Source organism: Gymnodraco acuticeps, unplaced genomic scaffold (genome assembly GCF_902827175.1).
Source record: "Gymnodraco acuticeps unplaced genomic scaffold, fGymAcu1.1, whole genome shotgun sequence".
Classification (NCBI taxonomy): domain Eukaryota; kingdom Metazoa; phylum Chordata; class Actinopteri; order Perciformes; family Bathydraconidae; genus Gymnodraco; species Gymnodraco acuticeps.
Window position 1 is genome coordinate 92,961 of NW_022992037.1, and position 23,722 is coordinate 116,682.

Below are 23,722 nucleotides of genomic sequence, written 5' to 3' on the forward strand. Positions count from 1 at the left end.
CTCTCCATTGACTTCAATACATAATTTTTCCGAAATAAGGTCCCATGGACCGGAAGTAGATGGGCGTGACTTCGCCAGGCTGTCGGCAGGCTAAAGCTCCCCCAGTCACATCTGTGTTTTTGTCTGCTCTAACAAGGATGTCTAAGGGAGTTAAACGTTGTGCTGTTGTTGGTTGCAAGAATCGGGACATGGGCAAGGTACTGCATGCAATGCCATCCCTGGAAAAATACAAGAATCTGTGGCTAGAGTTCATTTTCCAGGGACATGTGCCTGAAGACTCCAGCAGATGTCTGCTTCTATGTTCACAACATTTTACCCCGGACATGTTTATGAACTTAAATCAAGTCAAAGAAGGATATGCCTCCAGATTAAGGCTAAAACCGGGAGCAATACCCACCATCCAGGACCAGGCCAGTGAGGCCACATCCAATTTGGAAGCTGTAAGTTTTTATTTAGCGGTGTTTTTCCTGATAAAGCTATTCTAGCTTGTAGCATGTAGCTTCGCCGTATCAATGTCGCCTCAAACCCAAACAGTAATCGGTTAGGTGTTTATATGTTTTGTAACATTTTATTTTATACGCTCCGCAGTCTTTGCTTTTATTTTAATTATCAGGCATTTGCTAACATGCTCAGACATACTGCCGCAATGGCGATCTGTGTCAAGGCTGTAAAACAACGGCATAGCAGATAATACAAGTATTTATTAGTATTTTGTATCCTCTAAAATCATATAAAGCAAGTTTATAATAACAAACGTAATCTTCTGTAGCTAAGTTCCTTTTTTTGCAGCGTTAAGTACAAGCTTTTATGATTGTAGTCTGTAAGAATGATCAGATATCATCTATCTGTATGCTACCCTACGCTAATGAAACACGCCGTTTTTTGCAGCGTTATATGTAAAAACTTTTGTGTGTATACTTGTTAGCGCACATTAATTTAAATGTGTGTGTGTGTGTGTGTGTGTGTGTGTGTGTGTGTGTGTGTGTGTGTGTGTGTGTGTGTGTGTGTGTGTGTGTGTGTGTGTGTGTGTGTGTGTGTGTGTGTGTGTGTGTGTGTGTGTGTGTGTGGTGTGTGTGTGTGTGTGTGTGTGTGGTGTGTGTGTGTGTGTGTGTGTGTGTGTGTGTGTGTGTGTGTGTGTGTGTGTGTGTGTGTGTGTGTGTGTGTGTGTGTGTGTGTGTGTACGACTGTTAGGATACAACAGTGTGTATGTGTGCAAGGGGGGAGACACACCACGAGTAAAACCGAGCTAAAGCACCGTTGGTTTGTTGTTGTTGTTGTTGACGGGGCCTTACCTCCAGCAACAGGCTAATTAGTGGCTAGCACCATGGCTAGCACTCATTACAGTCACTGTAATCTCAGCCCCTCTAGAACACATCAAATCAAGTTTTATTTATATAGCACATTTATAAACGATTTTTGGTCGAGCCAAAGTGCTGTACATAAAATAAAAATAGCCTACAGTAGAGACACTTTACAGCAAATACAACAGCACAGATTGTTCAGAATATCAGTATGAGAAAAACGACACCCTCTATCCTTAGACCCTCACATCGTACAAGGAAAAACTTCCAGCGAAAACCCACAGTTTAAGGGGGAAAAATGGGAGAAACCTCAGGGAGAGCAACAGAGGAGGGATCCCTCTCCCAGGACGGACAGACGTGCAATAGATGCTGTGTGTAAATCGAAGAGATAATACATTTTACAGCATATAGACCGAATGTTAGGAAATGCACGTGTCTGTAATAAGAAGATGAATCCACGAGGATTCATCTGTATCGAGTCAGAAACACAGCATGCACGTTACGGTTCAAAACTAACTCAGATTGGAAAAGGCTAAGCAAAGAGCTTTGCTAAATAGACAGTTTTTGCCCCCATCTTTTGGGATTTCAGACTATAATTATCCAAATAGTATTTTCTCATCCTGAATACTAAGTTGAGATGATTCTAACTATGTTTTCTTCTTTACAGGCCAGCACCTCACATACTAGCTGCAGATTACCTGTGATGATAGATTCTGCATGTCAGACTGACCCACCGAAGCACCGTACTGTTCGTACACAGCTATCATTTAGCACTCTTCGAGGTTCACGTCGAAGTACAGGTTAGAAGCACGTTTTTAAAATGTTCTTTGGATACACCTTGACATTATGATGTTGTAGCCTTGAATTTGTGTGCTTGTAATTTTTGTAAAGTCTATTTGTTTTATCTTATTTTTTTGTTTTAATGTCAAATGCAATTATCTTACAGCTGTCCAGACTATAGATTCCAGCAACTTTGATGTATGGACATCAAATGTTCTCGAGGCAGCGCCCTCTTTTATATCCACCCCTACAGAGAGACCATCAAAGAGACGTCGTGTGGACCCTGAGGAAGAAGAAGAAGAGGAGGAGGATGGCAGCTTCTCCGTGGTGGCTTCAGACGGGCTGGATGATACCTATGACCCAGCAGAGTCTGTCACAAATGATACAGAAAAAACAGACATGTTGTGAGTTTAAAAAATATCATGTGTGTGAATTTGTTTCTATCTTTAGCGATGTCTTTGACAAACGCTAAAAAAAATTATTTCTTTGTTCAGTAATTACAGCCATATTTTAAGAATGTAATGTTTAGTACTTTTAAAAGCTTTAGATAGTTTGTGGCATTGATCATAGGTATTTGTAGGAATGTGTTGGTGGCATGCACAGGCTGCACTGCTGCATGATTCAGCTTTACACTGGCAGTTAATTCTGCGTGTAGTCCATGGCAATGCTGTCGCAGAGGGTAGGGAAACTAGCATAAACACCTCGTTGTTTGATGACATTGGCCCTTTCTAATTTCTCTAAGGGATCAGGATACAGCCGTTCTGTATTTTATTATGTGAAGCACTAAATGGTTTTAGACAAATATCGACTCTTTGTAGATATCTACTAAACTAAAGCATACAAATAAAGAGAGTAATGTAGGCCTGTTATACTGAGTGATATATATTATACACACTGCTCTGCTTTCTGCACGGACCTCACAGCTGTTCTCACTGTAAACACCGCGTCGCGATGAAAGCAGTTAATAAAATAATATCCATAGCTGCAGAGCATGCATGCAGAGCTGTCATTGGCTGAGATAAGTCCGGCCGTGCGTCACAACTCTTTTAAACATCTCTGTTGCCGGAAATACCCACGGACTGGCGCGGAGGACCCATCAGTGTATCCTCGATTATAGTAGAGCCTCCTCGGTCCTCGAACTGCATTTAGAGAAATGAGATGTCCTTCAACATGACGGGCTGAAATCCATTTCCGGGTCACTACCGGAGGACCGAGGATTCGAGGAGAAAGGGCCATGCAGTTTTAACAACACCACAAACCAGTGAAGAAGGAAATGTATTACCTTAATGAATATGAAGTATCATTTATTTAAATACTTTTAGACTAGATAAAGACACACACACACACAAAGCATCGTAGACCCGTCTACATACTCAGCCGCCCTCTCAGGATACTTCGTCAGTAAAAAGGAGAGGCGTTTGTGTTTGTTTGCTTTCACAGAAAACAACAAAAGCATTTAGATAAGATAAAAGAAAAATAGAGGCAATCTTGATATTAGATCACACCACCCACACTACTTCTGGCACCACACCCTTCTTCGAACTCTGCCTTTACTTTGATCATGCAACCTCTTTTAAAGTCAACTTTAATTTTGACACTGTTTAAACATAAGGTTTTGTGACTGCATCTTTCACGGTTGGGGCGTTATAACAGTGACTGCTCACAGCCAATCAGATATTGAAACATGTGGTTGATTCCTGAAAACCTCTTCTGTGGTAGTTCCGCTACAGGAGGTGTCTCATTTGCAATTATGACACACACACACGCACGCACACATCAATACAAGAGGAAGTAAGGTGCATTGCTCTATAGCAGTGATTCTCAAATGGGGGTACACGGACCCCTGGGGGTACGTTGGAGTACTGCAGGGGGTATGTGAGATTTAAAAAAAAAAAAAAAGGTGAATTAAAAAAATAATCTTAGTAAAATAACTTAAATAGAAAACACAATTGTATATAAAACATTCCTAGAACCACCAAGGGGGTCCTCATATAAACATGTCAAATGTGTGTATTGTATTTTATAGTTTTTCACAATAACATATTACTTAAATTGAAAAACTCCTTGGAAAAATCAGTTTTATAAAAGTGTTATGTTATTTTTTTTCATGCATAAAATGAAAATATCCTTAGTTTGTTGTAATGCATACCACAAAGGAGTTAATACATCACACACTGAGGGAACATCACTATATTGTAATTATTTATATAGGCTTTTTGGATAAAAAATGTTCGGGATCGGTCAGGGGGTACTTGGCTGAGAAAATGTTTCAAAGGGGGTACATTACTGAAAAAACTTTGAGAAGCACTGCTCTATAGGGCCCAAGCTGTGTGATGGGCATAACATCTCTCTTTGTTTTTTTTTACAGTGGTAAAGAACACATTCCCTATAACATCAAGACATACATAGTGTATGAGACCTGCATCATGGAGCTTTTCGAAATGTGTCCTGCGTGCCAGCGAGTGTGTGATGTTCAAACTCGAAGGATGGGTACATTTCTATCAGTGGAGCAGCTGTGCCCTCATTGTCAGTTTTCCAGACTGTGGAATAGCCAGCCTATTGTACGGAGTACTCCAGCTGGGAACCTACAGCTTTCCACTTCAGTGTACGTCAATGGAGAGTCTTTCTTCAAACTTGAAAAGGTAAATAAACAACAGGTATACGTTTTTTTTTTTTTTAATAGTTGAATATGTCAAATAATGTTGTTGAATTATGTAAAGACTTGTTTCTATGAAAATCCATGAATTGCTTTTGCAGAAACCTTTATTTCCATCTATTTTTTTTAAAACCCCCTTTAGGTCTTGAAAGCAATAAACCTACAGATTTTCGAGTACGACACCTTCCTAAGGCATGCCAAAATGTTCATCGAGCCAGCTATCGTGTCAAACTTTAAGACATCACAGGAAATGATGCTTCGGCGGCTCAGTGAAGAGGACAAGATTATACCTGGCGGTGACTTGAGGGCAGACTCTCCTGGTAATTATATTCTAAACATTGGAAAGGTCAAATGCCCCACACTTCAATCAGAAATAGTATTCATCATACAGAGTAATGTAAAGATTGTACAATTATTTTCACAGGCCACTCTGAAAGGTCAGGCAGCCACACCACGATGGACCTCAAGACCAACAATGTTGTTGACATCCCGTTGGTTAAGGTGAGTGGAAAATTAAATATAAACCTTTTTTTAAGTTTAGTTTCACACGGTTTGCACATGTCATGCATTTCAATAAAATGTCTTTATTTATGTATATTTCGTATGTTTTCTGACAGAGCGATGAGGTTGGTGGAAGCTGTCAGATGGAAAAAGAAGGTCTGGAAAGGGGTCTGGCGTTGTTGCAGGAGCATGGTGTGACTCTGGTTTGCATTATCAATCACCGTTGACTAGGGGTGTAACGGTTCACAAACATTTCTGTTCGGTACGTACCTCGGTTTTTAGGTCACGGTTCGGTACAGCAGAAAAAATTATCACAAAACATAAAATATTTTTTTTTAATTTGTTTTATTATTATTAAACTGTGAATAATGTATTCACTCAAATAAACACAAAATATAATAAAATAAACATTAAGGTGCAGCATTTCGATGAACTGAAATAATCTGTATTTGAACTTTACTGTACTAGTAGGCTACTCACAAAACAAACTATTAGTTTTGGGTTTTTAATTATTATTAAACTGTGAATATTCACTCAAATAAATACAAAATATAATACAATAAACATTAAGGTGCAGCATTTCGATGAACTGAAATAATCTGTATTTGAACTGTACTGTAGCCTACTAGTACCTAAGCAGCCAGTTTGACATTATGACTTGCTTGTCATTGTATTTTCATGTTTTTTTTAAAGAAAATTAACTTGCCGAAAGGGCAGATCTGCTGGCACTAACAATGTCTCCTGCTGTGGAGAGAGGTAGCAGATACAGCCAGGTAGCGCTTTGCTAACATGGCAACATAAGGATATTTGGCGTTTGTAATAGCTTTGGCTCGGTCTAAACTTTTTGCGAGTGGTGGAGGCTTAAATGCTAGCGGGAGTTGGGTCTGCACTTCAGTCTTTTTTCTTTTGGTACCGGTGATATTCACGTTCGGGTGATGGCTTTTCAAATGAGTGTGCAAGTTTGATGTATTGCTAGCCAATTTTAGTTGAACAATGCCGCCAAACAGCTTTGGTTCGATCCACCTGTCTTTGTCCGTCACCCTTGTACGTAACTGCGAAACCAAAATGTTCCCAAACCGGAGACTTCAATGATGCTGGTGGATTTTCGAGCTCAACTTTATCTGCGTTCGCCATTTCGCCAGTTCCTCAAATTACTGACTACATTTGAACGCATCCCTGTGACCAGCTCTCATGGCAAGGCAAGGCCATTTTATTTAAATAGCACTTTTCAGCACGTGGCGATTCAAATTGCTTTAAAGATTAAAAGCAAACGACATTTAAGAACAAATACATACTCATAGTATGCCTCTCGTCCAATGAAATGACTTGCTCGCTCTATGACACGTTGAACCCAATGTGAGCAAATTACTCTGAATGCTGCGACGCAGCACCTGAGATTACTTCCAAAAAGTTGTTCACGTTCTCATTTTTTTACGTTTAACGTTATATTCGTTCGGTACACACGTGTACCGAACCGAAGGGCCCGTACCGAAATGATTCGGTACGTGTACCGTTACACCCCTACCGTTGACCCTTAATACAGAAATCCAATGTGTAAACGAAACATTCCTTTTTTTTTAACGTTTGTACAGGTTGCCTTGATGACTTGATGGCCCTCATCTTTGATGAAAACTTTGTGGACCCGGCACCATTCAAAGAGGAGATTTTGAAGGTCACCATCACAGAGGACCTGTGTGCTCAGGAGGAACGGCCTGTCAAGGAGGAGGTCATTGAAAGCTTTGTCACCCAAGTCAAGACAGAGGCTTTCTGAATCCTGCATAAAGGTTTTGGGGCTCAGGAAACTGCAGATCCTGAGTACTACACGGGAAGGAATGATGACTCTGATCCTGCGTCTCAGGAAGCCCTAGCACCTGCTCACAAAACCCTTTAAGGCTGGATACTGGTTACGCCTGCAAGAATTGCTCGGTCAAAAGATCACTGAAACATCTACCTTTTGATGTGTTTAAAGCTACATGTATTCTTTTATGGGTTAAGTGAACCTTTTTTTGTAGATGACCGAGACAAGTTGTAAAGTGGGACAAATGAGGTAAAAACACTGCAGTTTTAACTTCCATTTGGAGTTATGACAATAAAGGCTTTACAGTTTCTATAAAATGTGTCATGATTATTTATGTTTCATAGATTCAGCAGACGCCCATCTACTTCCGGTCCATGGGACCTTATTTCGGAACAATTATGTATTGAAGTTAGGGATGCTCCGATCGATCGGTCACCGATCGAGATCGGCCGATACTCGCTCTCTACCGATCGATCGGTGCTCTCTAAACATGCCGATTGCGAGAGCCGATCGCATTACTTAAAATACATGACACTTTTCTCTGTGCGCGGCAAAACAAGCTCGCCAAAATGGCTTCACCATTCTGGCATTATTTTAAGGTGTCCGAAAAAGACAGTAAAATAGCGGTATGCAACGTGTGTCTGTGTGAAGCAGAAATCCTGCAGCTCCGCCCGCCAGACCAGTGAGCGAGCGAAACACACAAGAGTTAGATCTAACACACTTAGCTATTTGTATCTACCTCTGGAACAAGCTAAATTAGTTATAAATATATTTATTCTTCACTGTCGGGTCACTCATCATTAGTTACTGGATCAGTGAGCTGCATGAGATACTGACAGGCTGTCAGGAGAGGCAGAGAGGGGGAGAGAGGAAAAGAGAGCGCTTCTGCTCATTTCTCCCGTGTTATTAACCAAAGTGAATGTAAACTTGAATAATGTACATCATTTGAATGTAATAATTAAGTTGATTGTTGTTTGTGGAAGCTCCAGTGAATGAGCCCATTAACTGAGTTTTAAACATCACTTTAAATGGAAGATTTAAAGTGATGTTTAAATCTTCCATTTAGGCCCCGCCCACTCGTTCGGATCGGCTATCGGTATCGGCCGATACTGATTCCGGCGATCGGCCCCAAAATTGGCGATCGGAGCATCCCTAATTGAAGTCAATGAAGAGAGAAAGCTTATCTTTCGATCCCGTTTGAATTGTGCCATGAATTACACATATGATGTTTGTCAATCTTAAAAAATCATTTCCATGTCAAAAAAGTCACAGTTTGTCGTAAAACTGTTGAAATATAAGACTATGAAAAATACGCAACTAGAGAGACTACAAATCCCAGAGTCGCGTAAGTGATGTCATAACTGATGTCACAATTGTTTTCGGCGAAGTCCCTCCCCTTCCGGGGGAGCTCCATGGGACCTTATTTCGGAAAAATTATGTATTGAAGTCAATGGAGAGAGAAAGATTATCTTTCGATCCCGTTTGAATTGTACCACAATCATACCAGCAATGGGTCTTGCTCGTTCTTTTGCTTCTTGTCTGATGAAAGGACCAGGAGTGGCTGGATCAAGTTAGCTACCTAGCTATTAGCAAGCACTACAGTCTTAGCCTTGTCATTTTTATTAGCCTTAACATGAAGTAACATCAAGTAACCCAAAATGTTAAACAGTAGAGTAGTAGTCATATTTCGTGAACCCTTTGAAGAGTAGGCCTACTGTCACACCGGGGTGATCATTCTATCATACACCATTTAAGCCCGGGGGAGAAATGCTAACGCTACCACCGGCGATCTGTTCTACTTGCTATCTGCACAAATGGTTGACATTAAACATTAAAAAGATCAGGCAGTTCAGAGAGAATCAAAGGAAGGCAGGCAGCTTTGCATGACGTTCTTCTGGACGTGTTGATAGTGAGGGTAGTCTATAACTTTTTGACAAGACAGTAGTGACGGCCATCTTGGTGACTTGTGTTGTTGTGAGAGTCTGCGAGACCAGAGATGTAGTTCATTAAGCGTTTCACACAAAAAATGTGTTACTTCACAGTTTTACGACACATTCTTATTTTTTTGACTTGCAAAATTGTCTTTTAAATTGACGAACATCATATGTGTATTTCGTTGCATAATTCAATCGGGATCGAAAGATAATCTTTCTCTCCCCATTGACTTCAATAGCCTGGTACTAAGCACACAGACATGTTGTTAAAGTTATCTTATCTTAGCTATCTCTTATATTTAGAAAAAAAATGCTGTCTACGAGGAAAAAACCCAACAGTGGACATTCTTCTTTATTTCCTTTAAATACAGACTTGTTTCCAAATGGTTTTCTCATTGAAGGAAAAAAAGAATTCTACAACCTGGCTCTAAAGATAATGTCTCACAATATAAATCACTGTTTTTATTTGCAGAGGGTGTTTGTTGCGTAGGTAGTAGAAAATGCACACATGGTGATTTCCCCTGACCATGCATTTTTTGTCTTTATTTGAAGATTTTAGAAAATGTATTATTTCTATTTATGTTGAACTATAACTGTGAATGCATGATTAAATACTGAGCAGTTTAAGTTTTTTCTTCACTGTTTGCTAAAATGTGCACTTTAAATAATCAAGCGAGAGCCAGGGTTGCCAATGCCATGTGGTTTTTTGGAATGTTGTAGCATCATGAAGGAAATAATTTATTTCCAGTGGCAACAACAATGGGATGCAGACAGCATTGAAGGTCAATTCTACAACATTCAACCGTCAATTAAATCATGCGGCACTGGCATAGTTTAAACTAAAGGATGACATCAAATTACCAAGACTATAGCTGGGTCATTATCGACTGGCAAGCAGTTTTTTTACACCAAATGTGTACACTGTGGAATACTGGACAGTGTCCAGCATGTCCTGATAAACTCTATTGTATCACCAAACGCTGTGTGGTGGTTGACCGCAAACATCCTGACAAAGCCCTGCCTATCTGCAAGTCACAAGAAAGTGTTATTTCACTGGATGTCCCCCAGGGGTCAGTACTGGGTCCACTCCTATTCATCATATACAGTGGGGCAAAAAAGTATTTAGTCAGCCACCAATTGTGCAAGTTCTCCCACTTAAAAAGATAAGAGAGGCCTGTAATTTTCATCCTAGGTACACTTCAACTATGAGAGACAGAATGGGGGGAAATAATCCAGGAAATCACATTGTAGGATTTTTAATGAATTAATTGGTCAATTCCTCAGTAAAATAAGTATTTGGTCACCTACAAACAAACAAGATTTCTGGCTCTCACAGACCTGTAACTTCTTCTTTAAGAGTCTCCTCTGTCCTCCACTTGTTAACTGTATTAATGGCACATGTTTGAACTCGTTATCAGTATAAAAGACACCTGTCCACAACCTCAAACAGTCACACTCCAAACTCCACTATGGCCAAGACCAAAGAGCTGTCAAAAGACACCAGAAACAAAATTGTAGACCTGCACCAGGCTGGGAAGACTGCATCTGCAATAGGTAAGCAGCTTGGTGTGAAGAAATCAACTGTGAGAGCAATTATTAGAAAATGAAAGACATACAAGAACACTGATAATCTCCCTCGATCTGGGGCTCCACGCAAGATCTCACCCCGTTGGGTCAAAATGATCACAAGAACGGTGAGTAAAAATCCCAGAACCACACGGGGGGACCTAGTCAATGACCTGCAGAGAGCTGGGACCAAAGTAACAAAGGCTACCATCAGTAACACACTACGCCGCCAGGGACTCAAATCCTGCAGTGCTAGACGTGTCCCCCTGCTTAAGCCAGTACATGTCCAGGTCCGTCTGAAGTTTGCTAGAGAGCATTTAGATGATCCAGAAGAGGATTGGGAGAATGTCATATGGTCAGATGAAACCAAAATACAACTTTTTGGTAAAAACTCAACTAGACGTGTTTGGAGGAGAAAGAATGCTGAGTTGCATCCAAAGAACACCATACCTACTGTGAAACATGTGGGTGGAAACATCATGCTTTGGGGCTATTTTTCTGCAAAGGGACCAGGACGACTGATCAGTGTAAAGGAAATAATGAATGGGGCCATGTATCGTGAGATTTTGAGTGACAACCTCCTTCCATCAGCAAGGGCATTGAAGATGAAACGTGGCTGGGTCTTTCAGCATGACAATGATCCCAAACACACCGCCCGGGCAACGAAGGAGTGGCTTCGTAAGAAGCATTTCAAGGTCCTGGAGTGGCCTAGTCAGTCTCCAGATCTCAACCCCATGGAAAATCTTTGGAGGGAGTTGAAAGTCCGTGTTGCCCAGCGACAGCCCCAAAACATCACTGCTCTAGAGGAGATCTGCATGGAGGAATGGGCCAAAATACCAGCAACAGTGTGTGAAAACCTTGTGAAGGCTTACAGAAAACGTTTGACCTCTGTCATTGCCAACAAAGGGTATATAACAAAGTGTTGAGATGAACTTTTGTTATTGACCAAATACTTATTTTCCACCATAATTTGCAAATAAATTCTTTAAAAATCAGACAATGTGATTTTCTGGATTTTCTTTTTCTCATTTTGTCTCTCATAGTTGAGGTATACCTAGAATGAAAATTACAGGCCTCTCTCGTCTTTTTAAGTGGGAGAACTTGCATAATTGGTGGCTGACTAAATACTTTGTTGCCCCACTGTATTCTTCATGACCAAGCAAGTTTGGAATTGAAAAAAAAAGTAAAGTGAAACTTAAGTTTGTCACCCTCACCCTCCGGTCCAAACATATTAATCCACATGAATCATCCTCTACTGATGGTATATAATAATAATAATAATAATAATTTTCATCCTAGGTATACCTCAACTATGAGAGACAAAATGAGAAACAGAAAATCCAGAAAATCACATTGTCTGATTTTTAAAGAATTTATTTGCAAATTATGGTGGAAAATAAGTATTTGGTCAATAACAAAAGTTCATCTCAACACTTTGTTATATACCCTTTGTTGGCAATGACAGAGGTCAAACGTTTTCTGTAAGCCTTCACAAGGTTTTCACACACTGTTGCTGGTATTTTGGCCCATTCCTCCATGCAGATCTCCTCTAGAGCAGTGATGTTTTGGGGCTGTCGCTGGGCAACACGGATTTTCAACTCCCTCCAAAGATTTTCCATGGGGTTGAGATCTGGAGACTGGCTAGGCCACTCCAGGACCTTAAAATGCTTCTTACGAAGCCACTCCTTCGTTGCCCGGGCGGTGTGTTTGGGATCATTGTCATGCTGAAAGACCCAGCCACGTTTAATCTTCAATGCCCTTGCTGATGGAAGGAGGTTGTCACTCAAAATCTCACGATACATGGCCCCATTCATTATTTCCTTTACACGGATCAGTCGTCCTGGTCCCTTTGCAGAAAAACATTCCCAAAGCATGATGTTTCCACCCCCATGTTTCACAGTAGGTATGGTGTTCTTTGGATGCAACTCAGCATTCTTTCTCCTCCAAACACGTCTAGTTGAGTTTTTACCAAAAAGTTGTATTTTGGTTTCATCTGACCATATGTCATTCTCCCAATCCTCTTCTGGATCATCTAAATGCTCTCTAGCAAACTTCAGACCGGCCTGGACATGTACTGGCTTAAGCAGGGGGACACGTCTGGCACTGCAGGATTTGAGTCCCTGGCGGCGTAGTGTGTTACTGATGGTAGCCTTTGTTACTTTGGTCCCAGCTCTCTGCAGGTCATTGACTAGGTCCCCCTGTGTGGTTCTGGGATTTTTGCTCACCGTTCTTGTGATCATTTTGACCCCACGGGGTGAGATCTTGCGTGGAGCCCCAGATCGAGGGAGATTATCAGTGGTCTTGTATGTCTTCCATTTTCTAATAATTGCTCCCACAGTTTATTTCTTCACACCAAGCTGCTTACCTATTGCAGATTCAGTCTTCCCAGCCTGGTGCAGGTCTACAATTTTGTTTCTGGTGTCCTTTGACAGCTCTTTGGTCTTGGCCATTTATACTGATAACGAGTTCAAACAGGTGCCATTAATACAGTTAACAAGTGGAGGACAGAGGAGGCTCTTAAAGAAGAAGTTACAGGTCTGTGAGAGTCAGAAATCTTGTTTGTTTGTAGGTGACCAAATACTTATTTTACCGAGGAATTTACCAATTAATTCATTAAAAATCCTACAATGTGATTTCCTGGATTATTTCCCCCCCATTCTGTCTCTCATAGTTGAAGTGTACCTAGGATGAAAATTACAGGCCTTTCTCATCTTTTTAAGTGGGAGAACTTGCACAATTGGTGGCTGACTAAATACTTTTTTGCTCCAATGTATTTGTTTCTCTGTTGTCCACGCTCAAGAAGCATAAAACAACACCATAAGAGCACGGTGCAAAGTTTTATATGTGTTTAGATATGGCAAGCCAATTTAATGGCAAGCCGATTTAGCTTTTATTCATTTCTGGAGTATATCAAAAAAGAAATTCTTACTAGTAAGAACGCAAATTCTTGATATCAAAAATTCAATTCTTACTAATAATAATGTTTATTTCTGTTACAATTGTTATAATTCAATTTTATTTATAACTAGTAACCACTAAATTCCTGATATCAAAAAAGGATTTTGAATTAGTTCAAATTGTATTTCCTGATATTAACAATTGACATTTCGACTAGTTGTTGAAATTGAATTCTTGATATCAGAAATGAGTATTTTGACTAGTTCAAATGCAATTGTAACTCGTAACAATCAGAAATTGGTATTTTAACTAGTTCTTATTATGCATCCATGTAGTTCGCTGTATAAAAAACTGTAGTTTCCCCACAACAGATGCACAGTTATGACGTCCGCTGCGTCCGATAGTGTAAGTGCAGTCGGATTCTCAAAGCACTGGGGCCCAGTCCAATAGTCCATTTAGCTTAGGAACCTTCCTAACCAAGTGAAATGACCCGGAAGTACGTCAGTGGCAGCCATGATAAGTGCTGTTCCAATTCTCCAAATGAAAGGAAAGGAGGTTTCAAACTTCCTTTATAACCAGGGGTGCACATAACTTTTTTGCCCTGGTTCTCAAAGGAGCACCTGGAGATGTTGCTTGGTGCTCATCCTTAAAATGAAATAAACCATAACTTTTGAGGGGGTCTTTATTTGCCAGACACACGGCACTGAACACACATGCAGAGGTGAACACAAGACAACATTAGCACAAGCAGTAATCCTACAAGCTGTCATCACTACCCTCCTGACTGTTCTCCTCACTGTCTTCCTCTCTGTCAGACATGGTAGCTGATGATGTCGGCCTACTACTTTCTCTCTGGTTGAGTCTGCGATTAGATGCTTGCATCCACAAGTCAACAGCTGGTTTTGGGTCGAAAGTCTCTGTTGTCATCTTAGACAAGTGGATGTAATCAAATAAGTATGTGAACATAACCAATAACCTACCATAGCCAATAACAAATTAATGTAACTTATTTTATTTGTGTTGTTCATTCATATCTTATTTTACCTTAACATTTATTTATGCATTTTTTTTTATCTCTCCAGTTTTAAAGGATATTTTTGGTTACTGTCCTATAGTATACATTGGAATGATTTAAAACCTGTTTATCCCAATAATTATAAAGGAGTGCCTTGGAAATATGTGTTTACATAAATTGCGACCAAACCGTTTGAACTTAGACTAAAGTGAACTATCTAAACCAGGGGTACTCAAATACAAATCTTAAAGGTCCAAAATAAATGTTTCAATAAGACAAAGGTCCGTTTATTATGGTCATTCAAACAATTGCAACAAGATTCTTAACACGAGGTTGCAAAAACAAAAATAATCTGTATGCAGCAGTTTTCATTGTTATTGTGTCTGTGCTTGACCCCTCAGAGTCGCAGTGTAAGAGCTGCACAGTTATGAATAAAGGCAGCTGCACCCTCTTTCATTCAGCATTCCCATTATTGCTTTATAAATGTCTTGCCCCTTGTGTGTCCACTGAGGTTCGTCAGGCCCAACACATCTTCAACAAACTCCCCCTTTGCCTCATCATAAAAACTCACAAACACCAGCAACTGAGCATTGTCAGTGGTGTCAGTGGACTCACCCACAGCTAAGGAAATGCACTGTGCATTTTTTATTCCATCACAAAGCTGATTAATCAAATCACCAGCCAGTATTTATGTTCTTCTGGTTGCTGTGGAATCTGAGAGGGGGATTTGCTTGATTTGACCTGTTATTTCCTCTTTTTGTTTGCCTTCAACATGGTCTCCATCACTTCAGTCATGCATTCTTTTATACTTCAGTTATTATCCAGTGGAAAGTCCTTACCTACTGGCCTAGTTCAATCAAAGTGGTTACTTTATGTTTGCTGGGCAGTGTAGTTTTACACACCGTCTGATTTGACTTTCTCAGGACTTAAAACTGTTTTTTGGGGGCAGACCCCCTCAAAGAAAAAAATATATTTACACACGTAAGGTCATCATCTTAATAGTTGTGTATGCTCATCCGTGAGCAGAGCATCAAGTTGTCTATTACAGCTGAATGCGGCGATTACCATTTTGTTCAGCAAAACGCCTCACAAACGTATTAAGATCAACAGCTTTAGTGCGTTTTGATTCAATGCTGAGTACAGCCAAACTGACAGTCTCTTCTCTGTCAGTGTAGACCGCACCTCATTCCTTCAGTACTTGGGTCCGAATGCTTCTCGTTTTGCGCCGTCCAGTTCAAAATGAAATCGCCGCCAATCGTATGTCCACGCTCGCGCCAGGACCGGGGGACCTGCATGACGTGCATCTTGTGCTGCATTCACTTGCACTCGGACATTAGAGACTTTCTCTCATAAATGTCCGATGAGCCACAACTTTTCTTTCAAAACAAAGCTGCCAACTGGGGTGGCAGCTGGGGTGGCAAGGCCTATTTTTAGGGTGTCAGTTGCCACCCCGGTAGGTGAAACTAGGCTACTAGCTACAGTACAGATGGAACTAGATGAGCTGTTAACTCTCGCTCTGAATTTTTTTTTGTTTTATTCTCGCTCTGACTTAGACAGGTTGAAAGAGACACACACATTTTTCCCACCCGCATTCCGCGAAGACCCGCCCTATACTGTGCCCCTGATTCGCAGATTGTTTGGAGGAAAAAAACGCTGACTGGATGCTGACTGTGATTGGACCAAAGCGTTGACACACACAGGTGGAACACAGTGGAACAGTCAGACATGCAGAGCGCTGTTTGCAGTGGACATAGCGGAGAATGTTGACTTGTTGTGAATGCGTTGTGGCGATGTCTCACATATAATACAGAGAGATAATACATATGAAAAGTATAATTTGCTCAGAGTCCGGAGACAGTGGTGGTTCGGTCCGGATCCGGACCGGAGTCCGTAGTTTGAGGATGCCTGATCTAAACACTCAAGAGTCCTTTACCTCACTGAGCTGTAGTTATCAGTCTGGAGAGGACTCTCCCTCCACATTATTGTAGAAACATCTTCTTCTTATATCCGTTAGAGCAGCAAGCACAGCACCAGATTCTAATAACAACAGCGCTGGTACCGGTGCACCCTCCCTCGCTCACTCGCATTTTGGCTGTGAGCTGCGGGCGCCAGATAAGCCAACATCCCCTATTTTCATCACTTACAGCGCCCATCGTACAGGGCAAATGAAACGTGTAACCGGGGTAAAAAGGGTGTTACATTTACTTAATTATGAATATTGCTACATCAAGGCCGAAAATTAGGATGAGCCCCAACGGTCAAAATGATTTTTCCCTCCCAGAACTGCCAGCGCAGCGCCTCCACAGATCTGGCGCCCTAGGCGAACATCTAGCCAGTGCTACGAGCCGACCCTGAGTTCATATCATGGTTCATACATGTATGCAACTCGCAAATATCTTTCTCTCTCTCTCTCTTCTCTCTCTCTCATCTCTCCTCTCTCCTCTATTTTCTCTTTTCTCTTCTCCCTTCTCTCTCTCCCTCTCTCAATGTTGGTACGCAAATGCGCTTTGTTTCAAATGACCCGGTGCTCTTTTTTTGGCGGAGGTGCGCATGCGCACCTGCGCACCAGTTATGTGCAGCCCTGTTTATAACCTCCTTTAGCTTAGGAACCACTGGACCTCCCTTACCGAAAGGAGAGGAGAAAATGCTGCCCCACAATGCATTGCAGCCGCAGCATTTGACGTCACACAACAGTCGGCCGTTCACGGACACAAACGATAATGGGAGAAATTATATCATGAAAATGATGGTGCTTATTACGCATTTTAAAACGTATGTGGTAAGTTGCCAAAGTGCTTTGTTTTGAACGTTCATCAGTATTATAATCAAAAAGAGAAATATGAACGTTAGTTTTTACTGAAATGATCAAATAAAGTCAACATTTCACTGAGCTGTGTGGGGTTGTTCAACTTTTAAAAGATGTTTGAATGGTGATATACACAGTGATAGATGTTAAGGACTAACGTTTATAATAAATACTTGTATTTTTGTATTTATTTTAAGATATTTTAATAGTTCATACAATCATACGTATTGGGATCATTTGTATAAATGTGGACCGGAGGGAGAGGGTGACGAGCATAAGTTTCACTTTCCTTTTTTATTTCAATTCCAACTTTGGTCATGAAGAATATGTTTCTCTCTTGTCCCCGTTCATAAAGCATAAAGCAACAGCATCAGAGCACGGTGCAGAGTCTCTAGATGAGTTTACAGTAGTCCCTCGTTCTTATTAAACATCCATGTTGTAGTCCTCTGTATAGAAAACTGTAGTTTCCATAGTTTCCCCACAGCAGCAGACGCACATTCATGACGTCCGCTGGCGCATCATAAACACGTCGGATAGTGAAAGTGCATTCGGATTCTCTAAAGTACCGCGGTCTCTTCTCCTAAGTCCTTTTGAATTCTCCTATCCACTATCCCTTAACCCCGTGACGTTTCACTCAGAGGTCAAGGAATAGGAGATAGGGTTAGAATTTAGGAGCTAATTTTTGGATTATCGGAACGCAACCCAGTCTCTTTTCCTAAATCCTTTTGAATTCTCATATCCACTGTTCCTTAACCCCGTGATGTTTCACACAGAGATCAAGGAATAGTAGATAGGACCATTCGACTGCAACCCCAGTCATGCCAACTAGAAGAGGCTGTGTCCTGAAATGTGAGGGGAAATGTCGATTGTTTACCTTACCGAATGCAGAACCACGAAGAAGTCAGTGGTTGAAATTTATTTTTAACAATGTTCCTTCAACGGTTCGAAATACTGTACTGTGTGCCCGGCATTTCTCGGACGACAGCTTCACAAACCTTGCACAGGTTGAAGCCAGATATGCAATGCGTCTAGTACTGAAGGGCGATGCTGTTCCTACTTTGTCTGGACCAGCGGGAGATTTGGTTGCACAACCTGTAAGTATGCATTGTTATTTGTGTATTTGTGATGTTTAAAACAAACAAAGTATCTACCACGACTGTTTAAATGTGTCAACGTTTTTCGGGCTGCTAAGCCATTGACACAGTGCTAACTGGGCTATATAAGTTGCTAGCGTTGTGTGACAATAGTGTGCTGGATATGTATAACGTTGTGTTCATGTTGCTTTTGTGAAACGTAATGTTGTTTGGCATGTGTTAGAAGCTTCAGAACCAGCAGATGTAAGTTGCCTTCACAAGATACATGGAGGGCAGCTTCAGTAAAGTTACTGGTTATAATACTGTTGATGTGGCACGCCCGCGAGAAAGATACGATGTTCATGCTATACTTTATTTCAGAATCAATGCTGGATATATGCATATTTGGATATAACTTGGCATAGTGTGGCTTTTGTTTACGTTAGCATGCATCGCTAACACTCAGACCATATGTTCTATGGGAGGACTTTGAGTTTAGTTTTGATATATTATGGCACTGTTTTTGTTGTAAACACTGAAGAGACAAGTTATGTGCTGTATCAGAAACAATGCGCCACCTGTTTTGGCAGTAATATGGCGTTTATTTATATTAGCAAGTATCCCTTACACTCAGAGCTAACACTACTCTGTACTGAAGAGAATATGTTTAAAGTAGGTGGATACATTGTAGTATTGCTACCTTTACATAGATAATAAGTTGTAGATCATTTGAGTACTTCCACCTCTGCTCAGACATAACACTGTACAGGCGATCCAATACAATAGTTATGATTCAGTGACAACGTTATAACTCTCCTATGTAATAACCAACAACACAGATTTTCAGGTAAATATCAGTTTTTGCATCTATGTTGTGAAACATTTTGGGATGTCAGAATATAAGTGATTTTCACAGTTACTAATCATGAATACAAAATTGAGATGATGTTGTTGTTTCCTTGTAACAGGTCAGCCAATTTCAAAAGTTACCTAGAAGGAGGGATGCTGCTTGTCAGACCGACATTCTACACAAACGTACAGTTCGCACACAGTTGTCTTTGCGTACCTTGAGTAATCCATATCGAAGTACTGGTTAGTAGCTGTCTTATATGCACGTTTTGGTTAAGTTTGGTGTTGCTGCCTTGAGTTGTTGTGCTTGCAATTACAATGATTGTTTTATTATTATTTATTAATTGTAAAATGCAATTATCTTCCAGCTGTCCAGACTATAGATTCCAGCAACTTTGATGTATGGACATCAAATGTTCTCGAGGCAGCGCCCTCTTTTATATCCACCCCTACAGAGAGACCATCAAAGAGACGTCGTGTGGACCCTGAGGAAGAAGAAGAAGAGGAGGATGGCAGCTTCTCCGTGGTGGCTTCAGACGGGCTGGATGATACCTATGACCCAGCAGAGTCTGTCACAAATGATACAGAAAAAACAGACATGTTGTGAGTTTAAAAAATATCATGTGTGTGAATTTGTTTCTATCTTTAGCGATGTCTTTGACAAACGCTAAAGAAATGTCTTTCTTTGTTCAGTAATTACAGCCATATTTTAAGAATGTAATGTTTAGTACTTTAAAAGCTTTAGATAGTTTGTGCTATTGATCATAGGTATTTGTAGGAATGTGTTGGTGGCATGCACAGGCTGCACTGCTGCATGATTCAGCTTTACACTGGCAGTTCATTCTGCGTGTAGTCCATGGCAATGCTGTCGCAGAGGGTAGGGAAACTAGCATAAACACCTCGTTGTTTGATGACATGGGCCCTTTCTAATTTCTCTAAGGGATCAGGATACAGCTGTTCTGTATTTTATTATGTGAAGCACTAAATGGTTTTAGACAAATATCGACTCTTTGTAGATATCTACTAAACTAAAGCATACAAATAAAGAGAGTAATGTAGGCCTGTTATACTGAGTGATATATATTATACACACTGCTCTGCTTTCTGCACAGACCTCACAGCTGTTCTCACTGTAAACACCGCGTCGCGATGAAAGCAGTTAATAAAATAATATCCAGAGGATGCATGCAGAGCTGTCATTGGCTGAGATAAGTCCGGCCGTGCGTCACGACTCTTTTAAACATCTCTGTTGCCGGAAATACAACTGGCGCTGAGGACCCATCAGTGTATCCTCGATTATAGTAGAGCCTCCTCGATGCTCAATCCTCGGTCCTCAAAGTGCATTTAGAGAAATGAGATCTCCTTCAACATGGCCCGCTGAAATCCATTTCCGGGTCACTACTGGAGGATTCGAGGAGTCGAGGAGGGGAAATTAGTGAAATGAGAAAGGGCCATGCAGTTTTAACAACACCACAAACCAGTGAAGAAGGAAATGTATAACCTTAATGAATATGAAGTATCATTTATTTAAATACTTTTAGAATAGATAAAGACACACAAAGCATCGTAGACCCGTCTACATACTCAGCCGCTCTCTCAGGATACTTCGTCAGTAAAAAGAAGGAGAGGCGTTTGTGTTTGTTTGCTTTCACAGAAAACAACAAAAGCATTTAGATAAGGTAAAGAAAAATAGAGGCAATCTTGATATTAGATCACACCACCTACACTACTTCTGGCACCACACCCTTCTTCGAACTCTGCCTTTACTTTGATCATGCAACCTCTTTTAAAGTCAACTTTCATTTTGACACTATTTAAACATAAGGTTTTGTGACTGCATCTTTCACGGTTGGGGCGTTATAACAGTGACTGCTCACAGCCAATCAGATATTGAAACATGTGGTTGATTCCTGAAAACCTCTTCTGTGGTAGTTCCGCTACAGGAAGTGTCTCATTTGCCATTATGACACACACATACACACACACACACACACACACACACACACACACACACACACACACACACACACACACACACACACACACACACACACACACACACACACACACACACACACACACATCAATGCAAGAGGAAGTAAGGGGCATTGCTCTGTAGGGCCCAAGCTGTGTGATGGGGCATAACATCTCTCTTTTTTTTTTTACAGTGGTAAAGAACACATTCCCTATAACATCAATACATACATAGTGTATGAGACCTGCATCATGGAGCTTTTCGAAATGTGTCCTGTGTGCCAGCGAGTGTGTGATGTTCAAACTCGAAGGATGGGTACATTTCTATCAGTGGAGCAGCTGTGCCCTCATTGTCAGTTTTCCAGACTGTGGAATAGCCAGCCTATTGTACGGAGTACTCCAGCTGGGAACCTACAGCTTTCCACTTCAGTGTACGTCAATGGAGAGTCTTTCTTCAAACTTGAAAAGGTAAATAAACAACAGGTATACGTTTTTTTAAATTGTTGAATATGTCAAATAATGTTGTTGAATTATGTAAAGACTTGTTTCTATGAAAATCCATGAACTGCTTTTGCAGAAACCTTTATTTCCATCTATTTTTTTTAAAACCCCCTTTAGGTCTTGAAAGCAATAAACCTACAGATTTTCGAGTACGACACCTTCCTAAGGCATGCCAAAATGTTCATCGAGCCAGCTATCGTGTCAAACTTTAAGACATCACAGGAAATGATGCTTCGGCGGCTCAGTGAAGAGGACAAGATTATACCTGGCGGTGACTTGAGGTCAGACTCTCCTGGTAATTATATTCTAAACATTGGAAAGGTCAAATGCCCCACACTTCAATCAGAAATAGCATTCATCATACAGAATAATGTAAAGATTGTACAATTATTTTCACAGGCCACTCTGAAAGGTCAGGCAGCCACACCACGATGGACCTCAAGACCAACAATGTTGTTGACATCCCGTTGTTTAAGGTGAGTGGAAAATTAAATATAAACCTTTTTTAAGTTTAGTTTCACACGGTTTGCACATGTCATGCATTTCAATAAAAAGTCTTTATTTATGTATATTTCGTATATGTTTTCTGACAGAGCGATGAGGTTGGTGGAAGCTGTCAGATGGAAAAAGAAGGTCTGGAAAGGGGTCTGGCGTTGTTGCAGGAGCATGGTGTGACTCTGGTTTGCATTATCACTCACCGTTGACCCTTAATACAGAAATCCAATGTGTAAACGAAACATTCCTTTTTTTAACGTTTGCACAGGTTGCCTTGATGACTTGATGGCCCTCATCTTTGATGAAAACTTTGTGGACCCGGCACCATTCAAAGAGGAGATTTTGAAGGTCACCATCACAGAGGACCTGTGTGCTCAGGACGAACGGCCTGTCAAGGAGGAGGTCATTGAAAGCTTTATCACCCAAGTCAAGACAGAGGCTTTCTGAATCCTGCATAAAGGTTTTGGGGCTCAGGAAACTGCAGATCCTGAGTACTACACGGGCAGGAATGATGACTCTGATCCTGCGTCTCAGGAAGCCCTAGCACCAGCTCACAAAACCCTTTAAGGCTGGATACTGGTTACGCCTGCAAGAATTGCTCGGTCAAAAGATCACTAAACCATTTACCTTTGATGTGTTTAAAGTTTTCTTTTATGGGTTAAGTGAACCTTTTTTTGTAGATGACCGAGACAAAGAACTTGTCTCGGTCATCTACAAAAAAAGGTTCACTTAAAGTGGGACAAAAATAGTTAGTTATTAATGATAGCCTACTGTAGTAAATTAATATCGATGTATCTGAATGTATAAAAATGTTGCACTTCTGCTCTAATGTTTCCATTATAGTCGGCATGTGCGCGCCTAGCAAGAATGAATGCAATGTAGGCTACATCTGAATGGACATGTATAACCTGTATTATTATTATAACCTGAAGGTTAAACATTGAAGTCACAGGTTATGAGATGTGTTACGATTTAATATATCCACAATGATCTTTGAACAAACTTTACTGTACAGTTACACTCATCAAGCCCAAAACTCGAACGCACGATCCTTGTTGCTGCCGTACTTAGGTATTCGTAAATACGGAAACAAAAACAACGACAATGTTATTACGTTCGTTAAATAAAGGCAACGACACCTTTCTCCACCACCTCACTAACCTCAGCCTGTCAGCCATGATATTAAAAAAACACGTTATGCGGGAGGCGACGTGACACCTCATCCCCGTTTCACAAACACACACTCAAATACACAAATACACACACCAAATACGCATATGGCCCCCCACCGTTAAGGAAAACCGAACAAAGTTTTCAAACATCAGCACCATACATAGCCTACTTATTTTTCTCACAGTCGTGGTGTTACCGTCTCCTACTCCTACCGTGTCCGAGCTCGAGATGGTGACAGGGGCGGTCTGAGACTGCGGTCAACTCAGCCGTCTCTCGCATTTGCTTGGTCAAATGAGCGCTTCATTTTTGAGTGCGCGATTCATTACGGTAATTGCCGAGAAGCGGTGCTGACGGTAGTACAAGAGCTGATGTTATATTTGATCAATCAATCAATGATATTTG

The 23,722-nt window shown here is 40.8% G+C and overlaps 3 protein-coding genes across 7 annotated transcripts in view; all 3 read left to right on the forward strand.

Moving 5' to 3' along the window:
- The window catches only part of unc45b (unc-45 myosin chaperone B), a 33,273-nt gene extending 23,676 nt beyond the window's left edge, over positions 1 to 9,597 (forward strand). The window contains exon 21 of the mRNA XM_034201694.1: positions 9,295 to 9,597. The gene's annotated coding sequence lies outside the window, so the exon portion shown is untranslated. The remainder of the gene's footprint in view (positions 1 to 9,294) is intronic.
- On the forward strand, positions 53 to 7,353 carry LOC117536712. Of its 3 annotated transcripts, none has more exons than XM_034201698.1 (8): positions 53 to 440; positions 1,969 to 2,101; positions 2,248 to 2,485; positions 4,450 to 4,723; positions 4,880 to 5,057; positions 5,162 to 5,238; positions 5,355 to 5,441; positions 6,831 to 7,353. In XM_034201698.1, the coding sequence occupies exons 1-8, from the start codon at positions 60 to 62 to the stop codon at positions 6,846 to 6,848; spliced, it is 1,386 nt and encodes a 461-aa protein (XP_034057589.1). In that variant the 5' UTR covers positions 53 to 59; the 3' UTR covers positions 6,849 to 7,353. The 3 variants fall into 3 exon arrangements, with proteins under 3 accessions (XP_034057589.1, XP_034057588.1, XP_034057587.1); XM_034201697.1 differs by having other exon boundaries at positions 54 to 440; positions 5,355 to 5,500; XM_034201696.1 differs by having other exon boundaries at positions 54 to 440; positions 5,355 to 5,430.
- An 8,283-nt stretch (positions 9,598 to 17,880) lies between the features above and the next one.
- Positions 17,881 to 23,145, forward strand: LOC117536697. 3 transcript variants are annotated; one of them, XM_034201668.1, is made up of 8 exons: positions 17,881 to 18,349; positions 19,297 to 19,420; positions 19,546 to 19,780; positions 21,346 to 21,619; positions 21,770 to 21,947; positions 22,052 to 22,128; positions 22,246 to 22,332; positions 22,416 to 23,145. In XM_034201668.1, exons 1-8 carry the CDS (start codon positions 18,074 to 18,076, stop codon positions 22,431 to 22,433), a joined length of 1,269 nt encoding a protein of 422 aa, XP_034057559.1. In that variant the 5' UTR covers positions 17,881 to 18,073; the 3' UTR covers positions 22,434 to 23,145. The 3 variants fall into 3 exon arrangements, with proteins under 3 accessions (XP_034057559.1, XP_034057558.1, XP_034057560.1); XM_034201667.1 differs by having other exon boundaries at positions 22,246 to 22,321; XM_034201669.1 differs by lacking the exon at positions 19,297 to 19,420 and having other exon boundaries at positions 17,884 to 18,349; positions 22,246 to 22,321.
- Positions 23,146 to 23,722: the final 577 nt, after the last annotated feature.

Bases quoted from the DNA above. Each gene is read 5' to 3' on its own strand.
- LOC117536697 (XM_034201667.1), top strand. From the start codon at position 18,074: ATGCCAACTAGAAGAGGCTGTGTCCTGAAATGTGAGGGGAAATGTCGA. The intron at 19,421-19,545 runs GTTAGTAGCTGT...ATTATCTTCCAG, and splicing joins TAATCCATATCGAAGTACTG to CTGTCCAGACTATAGATTCC. The intron at 19,781-21,345 runs GTGAGTTTAAAA...TTTTTTTTACAG, and splicing joins ACAGAAAAAACAGACATGTT to TGGTAAAGAACACATTCCCT.
- LOC117536712 (XM_034201696.1), top strand. From the start codon at position 60: ATGGGCGTGACTTCGCCAGGCTGTCGGCAGGCTAAAGCTCCCCCAGTC. The intron at 441-1,968 runs GTAAGTTTTTAT...TCTTCTTTACAG, and splicing joins CCACATCCAATTTGGAAGCT to GCCAGCACCTCACATACTAG. The intron at 4,724-4,879 runs GTAAATAAACAA...AACCCCCTTTAG, and splicing joins CTTTCTTCAAACTTGAAAAG to GTCTTGAAAGCAATAAACCT.